Source organism: Rhinatrema bivittatum, chromosome 10 (assembly GCF_901001135.1).
Source record: "Rhinatrema bivittatum chromosome 10, aRhiBiv1.1, whole genome shotgun sequence".
Classification (NCBI taxonomy): domain Eukaryota; kingdom Metazoa; phylum Chordata; class Amphibia; order Gymnophiona; family Rhinatrematidae; genus Rhinatrema; species Rhinatrema bivittatum.
Window position 1 is genome coordinate 61,752,913 of NC_042624.1, and position 18,409 is coordinate 61,771,321.

The 18,409-nt window shown below is 43.4% G+C and overlaps 1 protein-coding gene across 2 annotated transcripts in view; it reads left to right on the plus strand.

Moving 5' to 3' along the window:
• Positions 1-18,409, plus strand: part of XPR1 (xenotropic and polytropic retrovirus receptor 1) — a 381,737-nt gene that overhangs the window by 259,826 nt on the left and 103,502 nt on the right. For both annotated transcript variants that reach the window (XM_029618129.1, XM_029618130.1), the window contains exons 5-7: positions 12,622-12,771; positions 16,128-16,211; positions 18,073-18,154. In XM_029618129.1, the coding sequence (XP_029473989.1) occupies positions 12,622-12,771; positions 16,128-16,211; positions 18,073-18,154 (316 nt within the window). The remainder of the gene's footprint in view (positions 1-12,621; positions 12,772-16,127; positions 16,212-18,072; positions 18,155-18,409) is intronic.

Sequence of the window (18,409 nt, forward strand, 5' to 3'; positions counted from 1 at the left end):
GGAAGGATAGGTTGAGGGGGGAGATGTTGTGAAGAGCCTTGTGAATCATCATGAGGGATTTAAATTGTATCCTAAATTTTATGGGCAGCCAGTGAAGATTTTGGAGGATAGGGGTGATGTGATCCCATTTTTTGGTGTTAGTGAGAATTCTGGCTGTCGCGTTCTGGACCATCTGAAGTGGCTTGATGGTGTTGGCTGGCAGGCCCAGGAGGAGTGAGTTGCAATAGTCCAGTTTAGGGAGGATGATAGATTGTAGTACCAAGCGGAAGTCTTGGAAGTGTAGAAGAGGTTTTAATTTTTTTAAGACTTGCAATTTGAAGAAGCAGTCTTTGGTAGTATTGTTTATGAACTTGGTGAAGTTGAGTTGGTTGTCCAGAAGTACACCAAGATCTCTTACTTGTGGTGTGTGGTCGATTGATGTGAAGGAGAGTTGGGTGGAACTAGTTGGGTTGAATAGAGAGCACTTGTCTGGAGCTATTATGAGGATTTCAGTTTTGCTAGTATTTAGCACGAGGTTGAGGCTTGTTAGCATGTTTTTGATTTCCGAAAGGCAGCTGTTCCAGTAAGACCATGTTTTGTGGAGGGATTCCATTATCGGGATGAGGATCTGAATGTCATCCGCGTAAAGGAAGTGTGTTAGCTTGAGGTTAGATAGTAGATGGCAGAGTGGAAGGAGATAAATATTGAATAGTGTTGGTGAAAGGGATGATCCTTGAGGTACCCCCAGCTTTGATCTGATAGGGAGTGATTCTTTGTTGTTAATCCTGACCTTGTATTGTCTGTTTTCAAGGAAAGATTTGAACCAGTTGAGCGCTGAACTTGTTATACCAATATCTGCTAGACGCTGAATGAGGCAGGTATGGTTCACAGTGTCGAACGCTGAGGAGAGGTCCAATAAGACGAGAAGGAAAGGTTGACCATTTTCCAGGTTGATGAGGATGTTATCAGAAAGCGAGGCTAGTAGAGATTCAGTGTTCAGTGACTTTCGAAATCCGAATTGATTGGAGGTTAGAATGTCATTCTCTTCTAGGAATTCGGATAGTTGTCTGTTTACTACCTTCTCCATGATTTTTGCAATCATTGGGAGGTTGGCAATTGGTCTGAAGTTAGCTGGGTCAGTGGGTGGAAGGTTAGGTTTTTTAAGGAGAGGCTTGAGAATAGCAAGCTTGAGTTGGTCAGGGACTTGACCTTGGGAGAGCGAGCAGTTTATGATGTCTGCTATCGGTTTAGCGATGATGTTAGGAATGGAGAACAGTAGATTGGATGGGATGTGGTCAAGTGGGTGGGATGAGGGCTTCATCTTCCTAAGGATGTTTTCAATTTCTAAGGCGGACGTCTGCTCAAGGGAAGCCATCGAAGCTGTAGTTGCTTTGTATTGCATGTGGGTTGGGTGAGAGTGTTGTGTGCTGGTAGTGGGCGGGTAGTTCGGTTGAGGAGAGGGCACCTTGAGAGGAGCGAGGAGGGTGTCTATTTTTTTCTCAAAGTAGACCGCCAGTTCGTTGGCTTTGTTGGATGCTTGTGTGTCTGGTATAATATAAAAATCATTGACAATGATAAAATGAAACATAAAACCATTTATTTTCCAAATGGGGTGTGTAAAAATCTCCTGTTGCTAGATTGATCATGAACATTTACCAGACATTGACATAGTTACAGGTCTTGTGTATGGATTACCTTTTATCTCATGACCTGCTTCCCACTTCACTTTTGGGTTTTTTTCTTTTAACTTGTACTAGTGGGATGACTCTAGTTCTGGAACTCAAATCAATGTTCTACTTTGTTCTGGAGAGAGATCTATTTTTGAATGGCATAGTAAGACAATGATGGGACTGGGCCTCAGTCACGATAATGGATTCACCTCTCCCCCACATTCCTTTTCCTCCCCCATATACCTCGCATGTTTGTCAATTTCTCCCCCCCCCCCTCTCTGTATCAATATCTAAATTGAAAATATATACACTGTGTATCTATATTTTTTTTCTACTCTTTCCTCATTGTGCTGTTCTTTGTTCTGTGCATTTACGAGAAATGCTATACTGAGAGTCTCACCAGTGGTCCATCAAGCCCAGTAGCCTTTCTGATGGTGGCTAATCTGGGTTGCATGAAAGAATTATCTAGCAGAGCTTACTGGGGCAATCCATTCTTATTTGTTGCCTCCCAACTCCTGGCTGTGAGAGATGTCCCCTAAACCTAAGTGGCTGATAGGTTTCTGAGGTTAGGTCCATTACTATCTAAATCTTTTTTAAACTTAGCTATACTAGTATTGAACACATCTATTTTTTTTTTTTGCAACAAATTCTGCAGCTCAAGTGTGTGTTGCGTGAAAAAATTGTTTTTAATCTGCTAACAGTTAATTTCATGGAGTATTGCTAGTCCTAGGACTATTTCAAAGGATAAAATAATCATTCCCCATTAACATTTTCCACACCACTCATAATTTTATAAACCTTTCTTATCCCTCTCTCATTTCTTCTTCTAGCTGTTTAGTTTTCCTTCATATGGTCGCTGTTCCATCCCCTTTATTAATTTTGTTGTCCTTCGTTGTACCTTTTTTATATCTTTTTTTAGATAGTGTCCAGAGCTACACACCATAGATCTATATAGAGGCATTATGATATTGTCAGTTTTATTCTATATTCCTTTCTAACGAATTCCTAATTTGTTTGCTTTTTTATTGCTGCTGCTCATTAAACTATCAATGAACACAGGGACTCTTAAGATTTTTTTCTGGGTGGTGACTCCTAATATAAAAAAAAATCTAACTAAATAAATAAATAATGTGGAGCCCAGTATTGTATACATATCACTAGAATTATTTTCCCTTCATGCATTACTTTGCACTTGCCCACAATTAATTTCATCTGCAATTTTAGCTGCGCAGTCTTTCTCATAATGTTCTCCTGCATTTTTTTTCAATCTGCATGTTTGTTTGTTTTTTTTACTACTTTGAATAACCATCATTGGCAAATTTGATCTCCTCTATTTCTAACATCTTCCTTCCTCCCTCCATCTGTTGTCCTTCCTTCCTACTCTTTCACTTTCTAGCCTCTCACCTCCATCTCTTGACTATGCCTTCTCTCTCCCACCCCCATCTCACTAGCTAGCTAGGAGGAATGAGCAGGTCCATATCCCAGCAGAAGGAAAGAGCAAACCCCAGGTAGTAATGACAGGTTTAGTAGCTGGCCAAGGGGGTACATAGAGTTAGCACACTACACAGTTTTCCTTGATTACTCTTCTCACATTCACTTTGTCCCTGTGGGAACGCAACCTGGAGTACAGTGAGTGGTGCGGGGTCCAGGACCCTACTTCATCTCTGGGCTAAGTGGAGTAAACGAAAACCACCTGTTCTTTCGCAATCATTTCTCCTCCTTTCAGTTGGGCAGAAGGCAAGTGGATTTTTTTTCTCAAGGTCCTGGACATGCTGCACATTTTTTTTTTCCCCAAACGTGTTCTTGTGCAAATTAGTTGGCACTGAAAATTTCAGGGGAAAATGAGATGGCATATAATTCAAAAGATATGATTGCTTGCATGGTCTCTCTGTGTTAATTTCTCTCCTGCTTTGTATGCTATATTTTTCCCCTTGTGAAACACCAACCAGGAGCAGCTCTATCATGAGGTGGAGCGACGCAGCAGCCTCAGGCGGCAGAATTTTGAAGGGGCAAAAAGTGCCCTTTCAAAACCCCCCTACCGCAGCCGCCGCCTCACCCTGCCTCCTGAGTCAAACATCAGATCAGGCAGGGATAAGCCAGACCCCCGCCGATCTCTAACCCTGGGCAGCAGGAGTCGCATTTATCCTGACGTTAGGGATGTGTGTTGCTGCACTGAGCAGATCAAGCAGGGGATCCTAGGCAGGCAGGCAGGCATTGAAGGCTTCTGACTAATCGATGCTGGTTTCATGATCTACGTATCTCAATTATAAGTGATTATGGAAATGTGACATTTTAATTTTCTTTAAACATGAGGCATTTTATGTAGGAGCAGAATGCATCTTGTTTCTTTCTCAGTGGCAACACACGTCCCTAACCCCGGGCAGCAGGAGTCGCGTTTATCCAGTCATCTCCTGCTGCCGCGGGTCCAGTTGCCTCTCAGATTTCCCAGCAGGGTGGGTTGTCTGTCGAGGCGATCTCTTTTCCTGCAGGTTGCCAAGGTGCAGGAAACGCCGCTCTCCTTTTTTCTAAAGCCGACTCCAAGAAGTCCTTGAGGGATCTCGGGGGAGGAGGTGATGCAGACGTCCTGCAGTTTCTGGCTGAGCTCTCACAGTGCAGTGGTCATGGCAAGCTTCCCACCTGGGTTCGTGAGCCTGGGGTGAAATTTTGAAAGGGAAGTGCCACTGTGTTGCCACTGAGCAGATCGGGCAGGAGTGTGTGTGGGTGACTGCTTTTATGTGAGTGCGGATTAATGACTGTCTGGGTAGATGGGTGACTGCTTCTATGTGTGTTGGAGGGGGGTGAGAGCCTGTGTGAGTATGAGAGGGTGGGTGGGTAAGTGTATGTATGTGTGTGTATGAGAGGGTTTTTAGGTATGTATGTGTGTGCATGTGTGAGAGTACCTGTATGTATGTGTGTGAGAGGTTAAACTTTGTGCACCATCCTCCGATCTACGACAATCTCAGGACTGGAAATCTAAAGTTCCCAGGTACATTTGAACATAAGCTATGCCATACTGGGTCAGACCAAGGGTCAATCAAACCAGTTTCCTGTTTCCAACAGTAGCCAATCCCACGTCATAACTACCTGGCAAATACCCAAACATTAGATTACATTGGAATACCGGTATATAAATTGAAATAAATAAATTAAATAAATCACAAGCTACTATTGCTTATTAATTACCGTAATAGAACCTGCCATTTGGAAGCCCAATCTTCCAGTCTCAAAAGGTATGGAGAGTGGGAGACTTTTTCTTTTTTTTTTTTATCCTTAGTTTTAATTATTGGTTGTGATTTATCTACTGTTTTGAAATATTTTATTAGTGTTTGACGATATTTTAAACATTTTTTTTTTTTTTTGAAATTTAAGGTTTATTAGAGAAAGATAATACCGACAATACAAAACCATACAGCATCTGTGAAGCATGTACAATAACAAAATTGACAGTAGAATAGATGCAATAAAGACTTACAACAGATTCTCTGCTTTTCTCAGTTATTGTGTAAACATATCCCCCCCCTTCTGTTCCCCTCACCCCCCACCCTTCTCCCCTACCATCCCTGGGAGCTCCTGCAAAGGTAGTATGAACAAATAACATAAGAGAAAATCAGACATAAAAGGAAATCATATCTTCTTCTGTTGTTGTTGCCATGTTAGGTATAAAGACCAGGTACGCTGAAAGGCCCCTATTTGTTTCCAACGGTGCGCCGTAATCTTACTAAGGGTACAAACCTTTGCCACCCGTGACTGAACCTGCAATAATGTAGGTACACCCTGAGACTTCCAGTGTAAAGCTATCTCACATCGAGCAGAGGTGACCACCAATCTAACAAAACGCTGTAAGGCCGTGTCGAGCTGTGGATAGTCTGAGTTAAGCAGGGCAACTATGGGGGTTAGAGTAATAGAAACATGCAATATGTCTGAAAGCCACACAGCCAGTCCCTTCTAAAACTGGGAAACAGCAGCACACTCCCACCACATATGATAAAAGGAACCTCGCTCCCCACAACCCCTCCAGCACCGATCCGAGGCCGTGGAATAAATTTTATGGAGTTTAGCGGGGGTATAATGCCACCGATAAAGGAGTTTGAAACTATTTTCCAAGTAGGAGGCTGAGATAAGACCCTTACACCCCACTGTAAAGATAGTGTCCCAAAAGTCGTCACCCTGCGGGGACCCCAGATCAGCCTCCCAGGCGGACAGGTATGTTGGGCGCGTTCCCATACCCTGAAGGAGCAGCTTATAAATTTTGGACATTAAGTGCTGTACTTTGTCAGCCGCTCGGCAGAAATTCTCAAAGAGACCAATTGGCTGGAGTAAATCCCGGGAAATATGGGTCGCTCTTGCGTAACTCATTAGTTGGAGGTAGCGATAGAAATCCCCCTGAGGTAAGTCATGCCGGGCCTGGAGAGTGGAGAACGTCACCCACGAGGAGTGCTCCCAGAAGTGACTATAATTATAAAGACCCTTAGCCAACCAATCTGCAAAGACCTGCGGAGCTGTACCCCCCAAGAATGACCCAGAGTGAAAGGGGGAAAAAAGGACCGACCCCACCTTGGACCCCACCACCTGAGGCTTCCATTTATACCAAAGGCGTAAGGTACACTGAATCGTGTCCGGTAGGCCTTCCAATTTGGGCCCAGAGCCAGGAGGTTGCCAGAGGATATTAGTCAGCAGGTGTGGCCCGATAAGTTCCTGCTCCAGAATCACCCAAGGTTTGCGGGCGGTGGTTCTGTGCCAATCAACAACAGCTCGTAATTGAGCCGCAACATAGTATCGTAATAAGTTAGGCACTGCAAGGCCCCCCCGCACCCGAGGTTGAAACAATACTTTCTGGGCCACCCTGGGGTGCTTCCCCTGCCACAGGAATTTCATAATCCTGCGTTGCCACTTGAGAAGCAGTGCAGTTGGTATGACGCAAGGAATGGTCTGGAAAAGGTATCCAATCCGGGGCAGGATGTTCATTTTAAAAGTAGCAATTCGTCCCAGCCACGAAATGTGGTATCGATTCCACTCCTCCATTTCCCTGTACAATTTAGCGAGAAGAGGTGGATAGTTAAGCCTAAAAACATCAGAATGAGCCCCTATAAATATACCTAGGTATTTAATTTTCTCCTTTGCCCATTTAAAAGCAAAACGGGCTTTCAGATCCCGTGCCTGGTCCTCCGGTAACGTAATATTAAGGATTTCGGTTTTGTCCCAATTAATGGAGTAGCCAGACACTTGACTGAAGGTTTTAATAATCTCTACCACGGCTGGCAACGATTGCTGAGGGTCCGCAAGGGTCAGAATGACATCATCAGCAAACATCGCCAACTTGGAGGAATATGACCCCACACTAATGCCCATCACATCCCTCGACAACCGGATCCGTTGGGCCAAAGGTTCTATAAATAGGGCAAATAGTAATGGAGAGAGCGGGCAACCTTGGCGGGTGCCCCGCTCAACAATAAAGAACGGGGAATAGCCCCCATTTACCTTAATGCAGGCCCTCGGTTTATCATATAATTTCTGAATCCAGGTAATGAAAAAAGGCCCAAAACCCATGGTATGCAAGACTTGAAATAAAAAAGGCCAGTGAACCAAATCAAAGGCCTTTTCCGCATCCATAGCCATAAAAAGAAAGGGGATATGATGGCGCTTAACCCACCAGAGGGAATCCAACAACTTCCGCACATTATCGGACGCCATGCGACCAGGGATAAAACCGGCCTGATCCGGGTGAATGAGTTGTGCTACATAACCGTTAAGCCTGTTAGCCAGGATTTTAGCCAGAAGCTTGAGGTCTATGTTCAGCAATGAGATGGGCCTATAAGAGCCACACTTGGTAGGGTCCCGCCCCGGCTTTGCAATGATCGTTATACCCGCCACATTAGAATTAGGATTCAAAACCCCCTCGTGTCGCAAGGCATTAAACATGGCCGTAAGTGGGGTAAGTAAATCACCGGCAAAGCATTGATAAAACCGGGCAGTAAACCCATCCAGCCCCGGGGACTTGCCAGCCTTAAGTTGCTTAATGGCAAATAACACCTCAGATTCTGAGATATCCTTGTCTAGCGTATCCCTGGCGGACTCTGATAACTGGGATAAGGGAGTGTCCTGTAAAAAGGATTGTATGTCCCTGAACTCTATAGAGTGGTTATGGGAATACAGTGCAGAATAAAATTGTAAAAAGCAGTCACGGATCGCATCATTGGAGGTAAGTGGTGCACCATGAGCACCTACAATTTTAGTAATAGTGTTTTGTAAGCGTTTGGCTCTCAACTTATGCGCAAGCAACTTCCCCGCTTTATTGCCCCCTTCAAAGTATACTTGTTCCATTTGCTCCAGCTCATGCGCAATTTTGGCCGCATCCAGCGCCCCAAGTTGCGATCGGTAGTCAGCTAAGGCCAAACGGAGCACTTCAGTGGGGGTTTGCTTGTGGCGCTGTTCTAAGTCCAATAATTTGGCAGTCAGGAGCGAACGTTCCCGCTGGGTCTCCTTTTTAACCCAAGAGGCCCGAGCTATAAAAGTCCCCCTAAGCACTGCCTTTAAACAGTCCCAGTAAGTGATGGGCGAGATGTCAGGGTGAAGGTTATGAGAACTGTAATCTGTAAGTACCCGCCGACATTGATCCACAAAGGAGTCACTGTCAAGTAAGCTATCGTTTAGGCGCCAAAAGCGTTGGCCTTTGTCATAATTAGGGAAAGTCAGCTCAGCCCACACCGGAGCATGATCGGACCACGTGATCGACTCTATAACCCCTTTGCGCACATTTTGGATCACTCCCCTATCCACAAAAACATAGTCTATCCTAGTGTATAGGTTATGGGGGTTCGAGAAAAAAGTATAATCCCTCTGAGTGGAATGCAAAAAGCGCCACACATCTACCAGCTGAAAGTGGTCCAAAAAAGCAAGGAGGCTATTGCGGTCTCTTTTCAAAGTAGAACATCGCCCCCCCGAGGAATCAAGACCAGGGTCTAAGGGCAGATTGCAATCTCCCATCACCATCAAGTGACCCACTTTTTTCAAGAGGACCAGCTTCACCAGCGCATCATAAAATTTGGCTTGGTGAACATTGGGGGCATATACGTTAAGCAATGTATACGAGACCCCAGCAATATTAAGGACCAGCAATAAATATCTACCCAAAGGGTCAGCAACACTGTCAAGCAATTCAAAAGCAAAGTCCTTGTGAAATAGAATCCCCACACCTGCATATTTAGCAGCTTTAGAGCTAGCCGCCCAATACTGATGCGGGTAAAGGGCAGAACTCATTAAATGCTCATAGCGCCGCTTTAAATGTGTCTCCTGGAGACAAGCAATCGCAATATCAGCACGCTGCAGATCTTTATATAGTAATTTACACTTACGGTGCATATTCAGTCCCTTAACATTAAAGGACTGTACCTTAAAGGTAGCCATCCGGACAAGTGATGGTGCATTTCAAGTGCCCCAGCGTATATAGAGCAGACAGAGATAAGAGCAGAAGAGGTCCCCCCATGAAACAAGAGACAACTAAACATAGTACCAAGCAGCACGTAGCCCTCAGTGAGCCGGGCAGTAAACAACAAGGCAATGCACTCCCAGAGAGGAGATCCCCACTATTCCCCATTCCCCCCCCTCCCCCCCTCCCAAAGGAACCACAATCATCTCTTGGGTCCCCCATCATCTAGGGGTGAGTGAAGACAGCTTCCCAGGTGCCGTCCCACCCGGCAGCATCAGCATATTATCAAACATATAACCAGTAACCAAACCCTCCACGTCCGGTGCGGCTTAACAAGAAACAGTGTCAAAGCCTTCAGAGCCAAAGCAGCCAGATCATGTAGGGGCTCTGTTCGCGATATCTGGATCCGGGGTGCGTCGCAGTCTCTTTCCCCCCTTTCCCATCCGCTGCCAGCGAGGTTCCTCCCTGCGGTCGGCACGTGGCGAGGAAGATGGCGGCAAATCCATCACAGTATAGCCAAGGTCCTTCAAGATGCCCGCCGCTTCATGCACGGATTGTGCCTTGTGCGTTGTACCTTGCACAGTAAAGCTGAGGCCAAAGGGGAAGAGCCAGCGGTACCGGATGTTTTCTTTAATCAAAACAGCAGTAATAGGTTTCATAGCCTGGCGTTTCTTCATAGTAGTCGGGGAAACATCAGCATAGACTTGCACATCATGTCCCTGCAGCTGCACCTTCCCCCTCTGGCGCGCCAGGGCCAGGATCTTCTCTTTCACAGGGAAATCATGGAAGCAAGCGATCACATCCTTGGGTTGATTAGGAGCTCTCTGACCCTGGACCCTGTGAGCCCGTTCCAGCTTGACCACTAGAGACCCTCCAGAGCCCGCAGCATTTTGGTTTGCATCTTGCTGTAATAAATCAGTGCAAAGCTCTGTAATAACTTGCACACAGTTAGCAAAGTCAGAGGTCTCAGGAATGCCCCGAAAGCGCAGATTAGCCCTCCTATTCCTGTTTTCTAAATCTTCCAGTTTGGAGGAGAGTTGCTGAATTTCACTAGCCATTTCCTTATGGCTATTCTGCAGCGAGCTCATTTTATCCGCCTGAGATTCAGTGAGGGTTTCATACTCAAAAAGCCTCCTCCCCATTTCACACAGTTCCTCCTTCATTTCACCCACCGTTTCACGGATCTCAGATTTAAAAGAATTGAGATCGTGGCTGAGCTCCCCAAACCAAGCCTTAAACTCACCCCAAGTAGGGATTTCCGAATCGGGGAGTGCCGGTGCTGCAGCTGAGGCCTCAGAGATCGCTTCTCCGGTCACGGCGGCCATTTTGTTTTTTTCAGGAGAATTTTCCCGGGCCGATTTCTGGTAGGAAAACTTGCAAAAGTCGGGTTTGGGGGCCCAATTCGCCATCAGCAGCCTTCGGGGGTGAGCTTGGTGTTGGAGCCGCGTCAAAAGGTGGAGGGATGGCTACGATATTATCTGGATGCTATCCGGCATAGCCAGGAGCTCCAGGCTAGGCTGCCACTCGAGCCGCTGACGTCATCAGCCCCCCATTTTAAACATTTTTATATGTGTTTTCAATTGGCTGAATTTATCAGCACATTTGACATTCTTTTTATTGGTATGTTTAATGTTTTATATTTCTTGATTGTGTTTGCATTGATTACAGAGTTTGGCTTCTTGTGATTTCCAGTTCAGATTTTGACTGCACATCTCAATTTATATTTTATGATCTCTTTACTCTGTATTTGGTGAGAGTCTGTCAGTGTGCTGCTTGTATGACTGAGGCTTTGTAGGGATTTACAACAACCTTAACGTACCATGAAACCAAATCGTTCCATGTATTTTCTCTATCATGTTTTACGTTATCTGTAAACCGATATGATGTGCAAATGGCTGTCGGTATATAAAAATCTTTAAATAAATAAAAATAACCTGGCTTTAATCTGTTTTCCTAATAGGAGGTGTATTGGTATTTAGGGCCTGATGTAATATTTGCAGTATGGCTTTTTCATAGGTTGCGTGCTGGCAATTATGATATTGAAGGCTTACTATATTGGAAGTGTAGTTCAGTTTATCCCTGGCTTTCTGTGGGCCAAGTGCACTTTATCATAGGCCTAATACCATATGAGATCCAGTAAACCGCTTTGATTACTATGTGAAAAGTAGTTTATTAAGTCTATTAAACTATTATTATTGAAAGTGTGTGTTTTTGCTGTGTATGCCCATATAATATATATGTTGTAAGTGATATTTTTACTTGAGAAGATTGTACTTTGAATGTCTATGTTTCATATGCAATCTGCCTTTTTAGGTTGGGGAAGTTAATACATTTTAAAATGGAAAAGAATGCATAAGTTTTAATTATCTGGGGAGGGGATGAAAGGAAGAATGAAAGGCTGTAAGGTTTGTCTAGGGCATCTAATACCCTTGGATCAGCCCTAAGAGAGAGAGTGTCACACACAGACTCCCACCATTCACCAACTTCTCACATCCCCAGGGGGCAGATCATGGAGAAGGTGGGAGGCAGGCAACAGGGAATGGAGGAGACCTATTTCTAGACCCAGGAGGTGGGGTGGCCAAAGGCCGCACTGCCCCTTTAAACATTTCTCTGGCGCCCCCTAGTGTGGACGCCGAAGATTGAGAAAAAAAAATAACAGGCCCAAAAACTGAGTGGTTACAGCAGTGGGCTGCAAACAAGGGAAGCCAGGATTTAAATCCTATTGCCATTCCTTGAGACATTGGGCAAGTCACTTCACCCTCCATTGTCTTCTACCTGCCCTGGACTGCGGTGATTTCACCTGCACCGGGCCATTGAGGGAGGCAGCATGTCATCTTTCACCTCAGGCAGCAGATTGCCTTGAGCCGCCTCTGATACCAACAGCTGCTTGTAAAATGACAGTCTTGGAGGTAGAAGTCCTTGTTATGTAACAACCATTTATTCAGAATAAATCCTAATCTTGTAATCAGCTATACTGTATTCTGTGTATCTCTACATCAAGGGCAAAGCGCATACCTACAGTACCTGAATGTAAGCCACTTTGAAGCGCTGAAAAGTGTGAAAAGCGGAATATAAAATCTAAATAAAATAAATATCATGATGGGAAGCTTAGGGAGACAAGATAACAGTATTTTAGGCTATTTTTTTTTAATTATAGCATTGTCTGTATTGCTTAAAATATTGCCCCAAATTGTTCTTGGCTGTATTCGTCCTCTTTCTCCTTCTTTGTTTATCCTAGCTATATGTTTACACCTTTTATTACAGCTATGCCGGCTGGGTTTTTTTTTTTTTAAAACAATCTTCCTTGAATATTGTTCTTCAGCCTTTTATACTTCGTTCACATTATCTATGTATCAGTGTGTGATTTCTGCATCAGGTTCTGACAAGCAGTGCCCTGATTTAGGTAGCTTAACAATGATGTACATGGATAAGTAGAAATGAAATATAAATCAGAATGAAAGAGACAAAATGATTTTAACTAACAATTGAATTAAAAAAAAAAAAAAAAGCTGTGTCTTTAATGTTCGGACTTTTCTCTTTCTGTAGAATTTAAACTTCACGGGATTCCGTAAAATCCTGAAAAAACATGACAAGATCCTGGATACCTCCCGTGGTGCAGACTGGCGGGTTGCACATGTGGAGGTGGCGCCCTTCTACACTTGCAAGAAAATAAACCAAGTCATTTCTGAAACAGAGGTATTGCTGGCCCCTGCCCTGATCTCCCTTTCCTTTTCCAAGTTTCTGGTCATGTTTGAACTGCTGGGATTAGAGTAAGAAACCGATTTCTATCCAGCTGGCATTGCAAAGAGTCATTCTTCATGCTGACCACCTAATGTGCTTATACTGTAGAGCAACAGTGCTGAGTAATAACTGTTCCAAGGAAGTCTATATTTAGACTTACACAAAAGCATCAATTCAGTTCACTTTAGTGTATTTTTTTTAATTACCAAGGTATAAGAATTTAGAGAGTTTTGTTTTTTTTCCCAAAGCTTCTATATGGATCAAAGTAAATCAAATCATACTGTCAGGATAAAAAGTGTTGCTGGGAAAAAAACATCTGGGTATGGAACATCAGAAATAAATTTCTAATTAAGAATGGGACTGTTTGGGGTTAGTGCTGTAATAATGCTGAGGAAGCTGATGGCCAGAATGGCACCTCAGATGCACCTGACCAAAAATGCCCTTGAACGTACACTAATATTTCTCTGAATTTTACAGTGTGAAAAGATTCACCCAGGAGAGTTGCATAACCCATCAAATGCTTCCCTTTACCAAGATGAAAGGTCTAGAACCTTTAGACTTGGCAACCAATAGCCAATTGTTCACTCCAACCATTAGTTCCTCTTCTTTTGTAGATCAGAAAGAAGTGAATCAGATTCTCACTGCTTTAATCATTTATTAAATGCTGATTAAACTCATTTGGGACTTTTGTTCATGAACCTTGACTCTCTCATATTTCAGTTGAGAGATATTCCTGAATTCTGCTTATCTATATTAAATCCCTCTGGTTCTAGATTGTCTGATCATATTTTCCAGTGTCTATTATATATATTACATTTCATTGAGTGTACAGCTCTCATTCTCCTGGGACTATTTTATTTCTAAATGTCTTCATAGGCTGTTCTTTGTAGACAGCCTATAGCTGGAACATACAGGTTTTGGAAACCTTTATTTGGCAAGGGTCAGAGCTCAGTGAGGCTTGGGCGCCTCCCCCACCCCAACCAACTTACATTGGCTGCTCCTTTGCCGTCTTTATTACTGCTGTTTTCTTTATCTATGAGCTTATTTTATATGTCTTGTTTTAATGTTTAGTTGATTTATATGTGACTTTACCTTATTGTTTATCTTTGTATCTTATTTATTAATTTTGTATTTTTCTTACTGGTTTTTGTATATTGCTTTGATTTCTATATTAGGTGATTAATTAAGACTACTATTAAACTAAACACAGCCCTTTATCATGTGGCGATGAAGGCAAAGCTGCCATCTGGTGGTGCCAGCTGCTGCAAATTATATCCCCTCTTTCTCGCCCACTCCACTCTGTCCTGCATATCCCTCTTCCTCTCCCATCCCACTTTTTGCCCTGCCACTTTCTCTTCTCCCACATTACAAGCCTTACATTCTCCTTTTTCTCCACCCATTTACTTCTTATCTCGCATCCTCCTTTCTCTTCCAGCAGTACCCCACCACTACTATCATCCCTTGCTTAGCTTCTCCTTTTTTCCTCCTCATCCTCTGCCCAGCAGCAATCTTCCTTTCCTCCACCAATTGCCCACCCAGCATTAGCAGCCCACTCTCTCCCAACCCTCTTCCCAGAAGCAATCTCTTCTGTGGCTGCCCCCTTCTCCCCAGTCTAATGGCAGCCCCCTTCTCTCCCTCTCCTAGGACTGTAGTGGTGTAGATCTTTGTGTAGCGGCAATAGCCGCAGAAACTTGAACTAAAATCATCATGGGGCCTGTGAGTCTGCACACCCTATCAGCTGAGTGCCTCACTTTGATAACACACAACACAGACCCTCACCAAATACAGAGATCACAAATTAGAAATAGAAATATGCAGACAAAAACTAAATTGTTTGTCTTGCTTATCCATTCACCTCCCTCCCTTTCTCTTCCCTGCAGACAGGAGGGGAGGGGGGAACAACAGGAAAGGAAGAACCGGATTAGGGAGCAGCAGGCTCTTCTCTGCCCTATGCTATTTCTGGTCCAGGCTCACCCCCCTCTCCTGGCAGGGGAGGGGCTAGAAGAAGAAGCAGATTTTTGCTCTGTATTCCTTGGGATGAGCAGAATCCTTTGTGCTCCTTCTGTGCCCATAGGTAAAAGCATCCCTGCACATGTCCCCAATCCAGGCAAGGCACTGCTTCTGGCCTTGGTAGATATGGGAGTTTGGAGTCTTCGGCATCCAAAAAAATGACAATTATTAAACTATACTACTGCAGCTACCTGTAGCAGCAGCTCAGAGCCTTACCTATAAACTTGATAAATCCAATACATGTGTATCAGCCTACCTACCCTTGCAGAGTTGCAAGAATCTGATCTAAATTGTAAAAGTGATAGTTTCTTGTCAGATTTATAGGGTGCTAAAATATTGACTTTGTGGGGGGAAGGGAATGCTATATTTGCAGCATGTGACAGGTCTCATGACTAATCCAGTTTGAATCCTATGAAATACTTCAACTGTTCACCCAAATATAAGTAATTATCTTGTGTTCCATGGGGTTTCAGCACTGTACTTGCACATACAATGGTAAAATGGATTGCTTGTGACAATTTCTGCTTTAAATCCTCTGCCCTTTCTGTAAGTCCAATGAACCCTGCTGTAAACTCTCCTCCCTCCTATAGATGCTGCAGAAGCTGATGTCACCTGCATCTGAAATGCTTTTTAGATTTAAAAAAAAAAAAACAACAACAAAAAAACCTATTCTGTTATGCCCCTCCACATCTATAAGCCTAAATCTGTCTGCATTATCCCTGTTGTAGAAAAGCCTGGAGGAGAGTCTGTGATTGTTAGACCCTCCCTTCTCAGTGTAAAAATCTTTAACCCTAACTGTGAGCAGTTAAAATCTAAGCTTATTCTTTTGTTACTCATAGATGTAGAGTTGATTCCTTAGCTACAATATGTAAATGTTTTATTGTTTCACTAATAAGTGTTTCATAATTGTATATTTTGGTAATTTTGGCACAGATTCACATCTTATTCCTTAACGAGGGTTGCTGAAAATTCTTCAAACTGAAGGGGAAAAAAATCTATCCTTTGTTCAGAAATATTCTTTACATATTTGGTGGCAGTTCTACATTGTCATCTTGTAGAAACTTGCTGTTAATTCATTAGTAGTTTTATACTAGTAAATTCTTAGAGCCGGGATATAAAATATTGAACTATTTTCCCATTGACGCAAAGTGGAACATAGTCTTTCATACATCTAGTCCTTGGCTCTCAGTTTTTAAACTATGACACAGCTGACTTACATAGGGACCCCTATGTTAATGTCATGTGTATGTTTCCATGTGTTTTTCAGTGGTTTAGTCAGTTCGGTTTGTTTTCTCCAATAGGCTGTGGTGACCAATGAACTTGAAGATGGAGATCGACAAAAAGCTATGAAACGCTTACGTGTCCCTCCTCTTGGAGCTGCACAGGTTGAGAGGTTATTTGTTTGGCTGGGAGGTTGGGTGGATGGTTGTCGTCTTTTGCTTTACTCATATTCACAAATTAGATTTTTATTGAACAAATGAGGAATAATGCTGTTCCACTCTGACGTAGAGAAGGCTTTTATTCCAGGGCATGCTCATGTGTCACCTTCTCGGAAGATAAGCAGGCTTATGAGTCACACTAGTGAGTCATGTGACTGTGTGTCAGATGCCATACAGACATGAAACTTGCAAAAACTTCTCTGTTTATGTATGGCATGTTTTGTGCTTGAGCAGCCCCATGGCTTCCTTCAGCTCTAGACTCAGTGACTTATTTACCTTATACTAGATTTCATGACAATAGGGTAATGCTCTGCATGCATCCTGCCTGCCTGTGGTGGTTTCTTACTTCAACTTTAATCAGTCAATCGTCCTGCCAATATTTTTCCTGAGGCCAGATTGCCGTATAGATGAAAAGTCCCTGCACTGCTTGGATTGAAAGGAAACTTTCGCCTTTTGCCTGGTGTAGGCTGAATCCCCCAGAAAGTCTACCCAACATTTTTCTTTTTTGACCCTAAAAACCTTAGAAATGTAGTGACAAATCACACCATTTCTAATTGGGTAGCAAATTTACTCTGGAAGGGCACGTCAAGGTTACCTACCTAAAGGTCAACTTCCACCGTGAAGGTTTGTAAGACCTAGAGTATGTGAATGTAATGTGCTTTGAAGTGCCTGAAAGGTGTAAAATAAATCAATAAAATTGGAGTGCAGTCCACACATTTACATCCCAGTGCTATCTAGACATGGCCTCCCAGCAGAATAGTAAGTTTGAACTATTCATCCTTCAGTGTCTCTTTGAGCGGTTGAACCCAACGCTTTCCTTCCCAGAGCTCATTCTTCTGCTTTTAGGTTGACTTCCATGTTTAAAATAAAAATCAAAATAGAATAAACTTTTAGATTTTTCTCTTGTAATCGTTCCCTTTTTAGTTTGTTGGACAACCTTTAGATAGGGAATCTCACTTGTGTAAATACGAAACCTGCTTGTCTTCAGAGAAAACAAAATTGATTTACCTGTGACAGGTCCTCTGAAGACAACAGTTGACCAGTCATACAAATGGATCCTCTTCCTCTTTGGAGTTCTCTCCCCAGTAAAAGCTATGTTGTTTGAACTGAGGGGAGCCACAGGGCCACTCCAGAATGAAAAGTACTGAGAGTGGTGGGCAGTGTGTGTAAAGCTTTTGCTTTTCCAGTAAGTTTTGGAAACTTAATGTCTATTTGGTGCTGATACACTGTCACATGACCCCTTGTATGACTGGTGAACTGCCTTCTTCAGAGAATGTGTGTTAGCAGTAAGCAACTTCACTATATTCCGTGACCAGTTTCAGGTGATGAATTTCATAAAACTCCAGCTGAGCAGGGTATCAATGCTTCTAAGAACTTGGGATAATGTAGTATTTGCTTTTGAAGCAAGCCTCAAAATAGGTGTTAAGGATCAGAATCGGCATACACGCTTTAAAGCTTGCTTAGAAGGCTTGGCAATCCAGCAGTGGGCTTCTTTCTCTGTTCAAGTTGTCTGAGAGAAATGTTTTCTTCGAGCAATAGTGTTCTGTTGCCTGTACAGGAAGATCTGTCGGAGCAAGAAGCCATCCGTCATGGAAGTTGTAGATTTTTTTCCCATTTTAAAGGAAAATTGGAAGTTCAGCAAGAGCCTAGGGCTACTTAATATGGCATTGTTATGTATATTTTCACAATACTGCATTTAAGTTGCTTAAAACCAAGAGTTTAATATTGCTAGTGAGGGCTTGCAGCTCCTGTTATGACATGAAATATCATTTCTTCTTACCGAGTGATGCTCTTTTTCCGTCTGCAGCCTGCCCCAGCATGGACTGTCTTCAGAGTCGGCCTTTACTGTGGAATCTTCGTAGTGCTGAACGTGGCTCTCATATTGACAGGTGGGCACTTAGAAACAATAACCCACCCTGTCGCCATTCTTAAAGCTCTGCTGGGAGCACCTTCAGCCTGTTTAGAACCTCATCAGTGAACCAAGTCAGCACTTGCAAATTCTCACCTTGGGACTGGTTCTATGGCAGTGCTGTGCACCGACGGGGAAAAAACCTGGATTCAGTTCCCAACTCAGTTCTTCTGCTCCCCTCATGGGCTGAGTCTGCTGCAGAGGCAATGTTCACAGTCCTCGGGGGGAAGGGAGG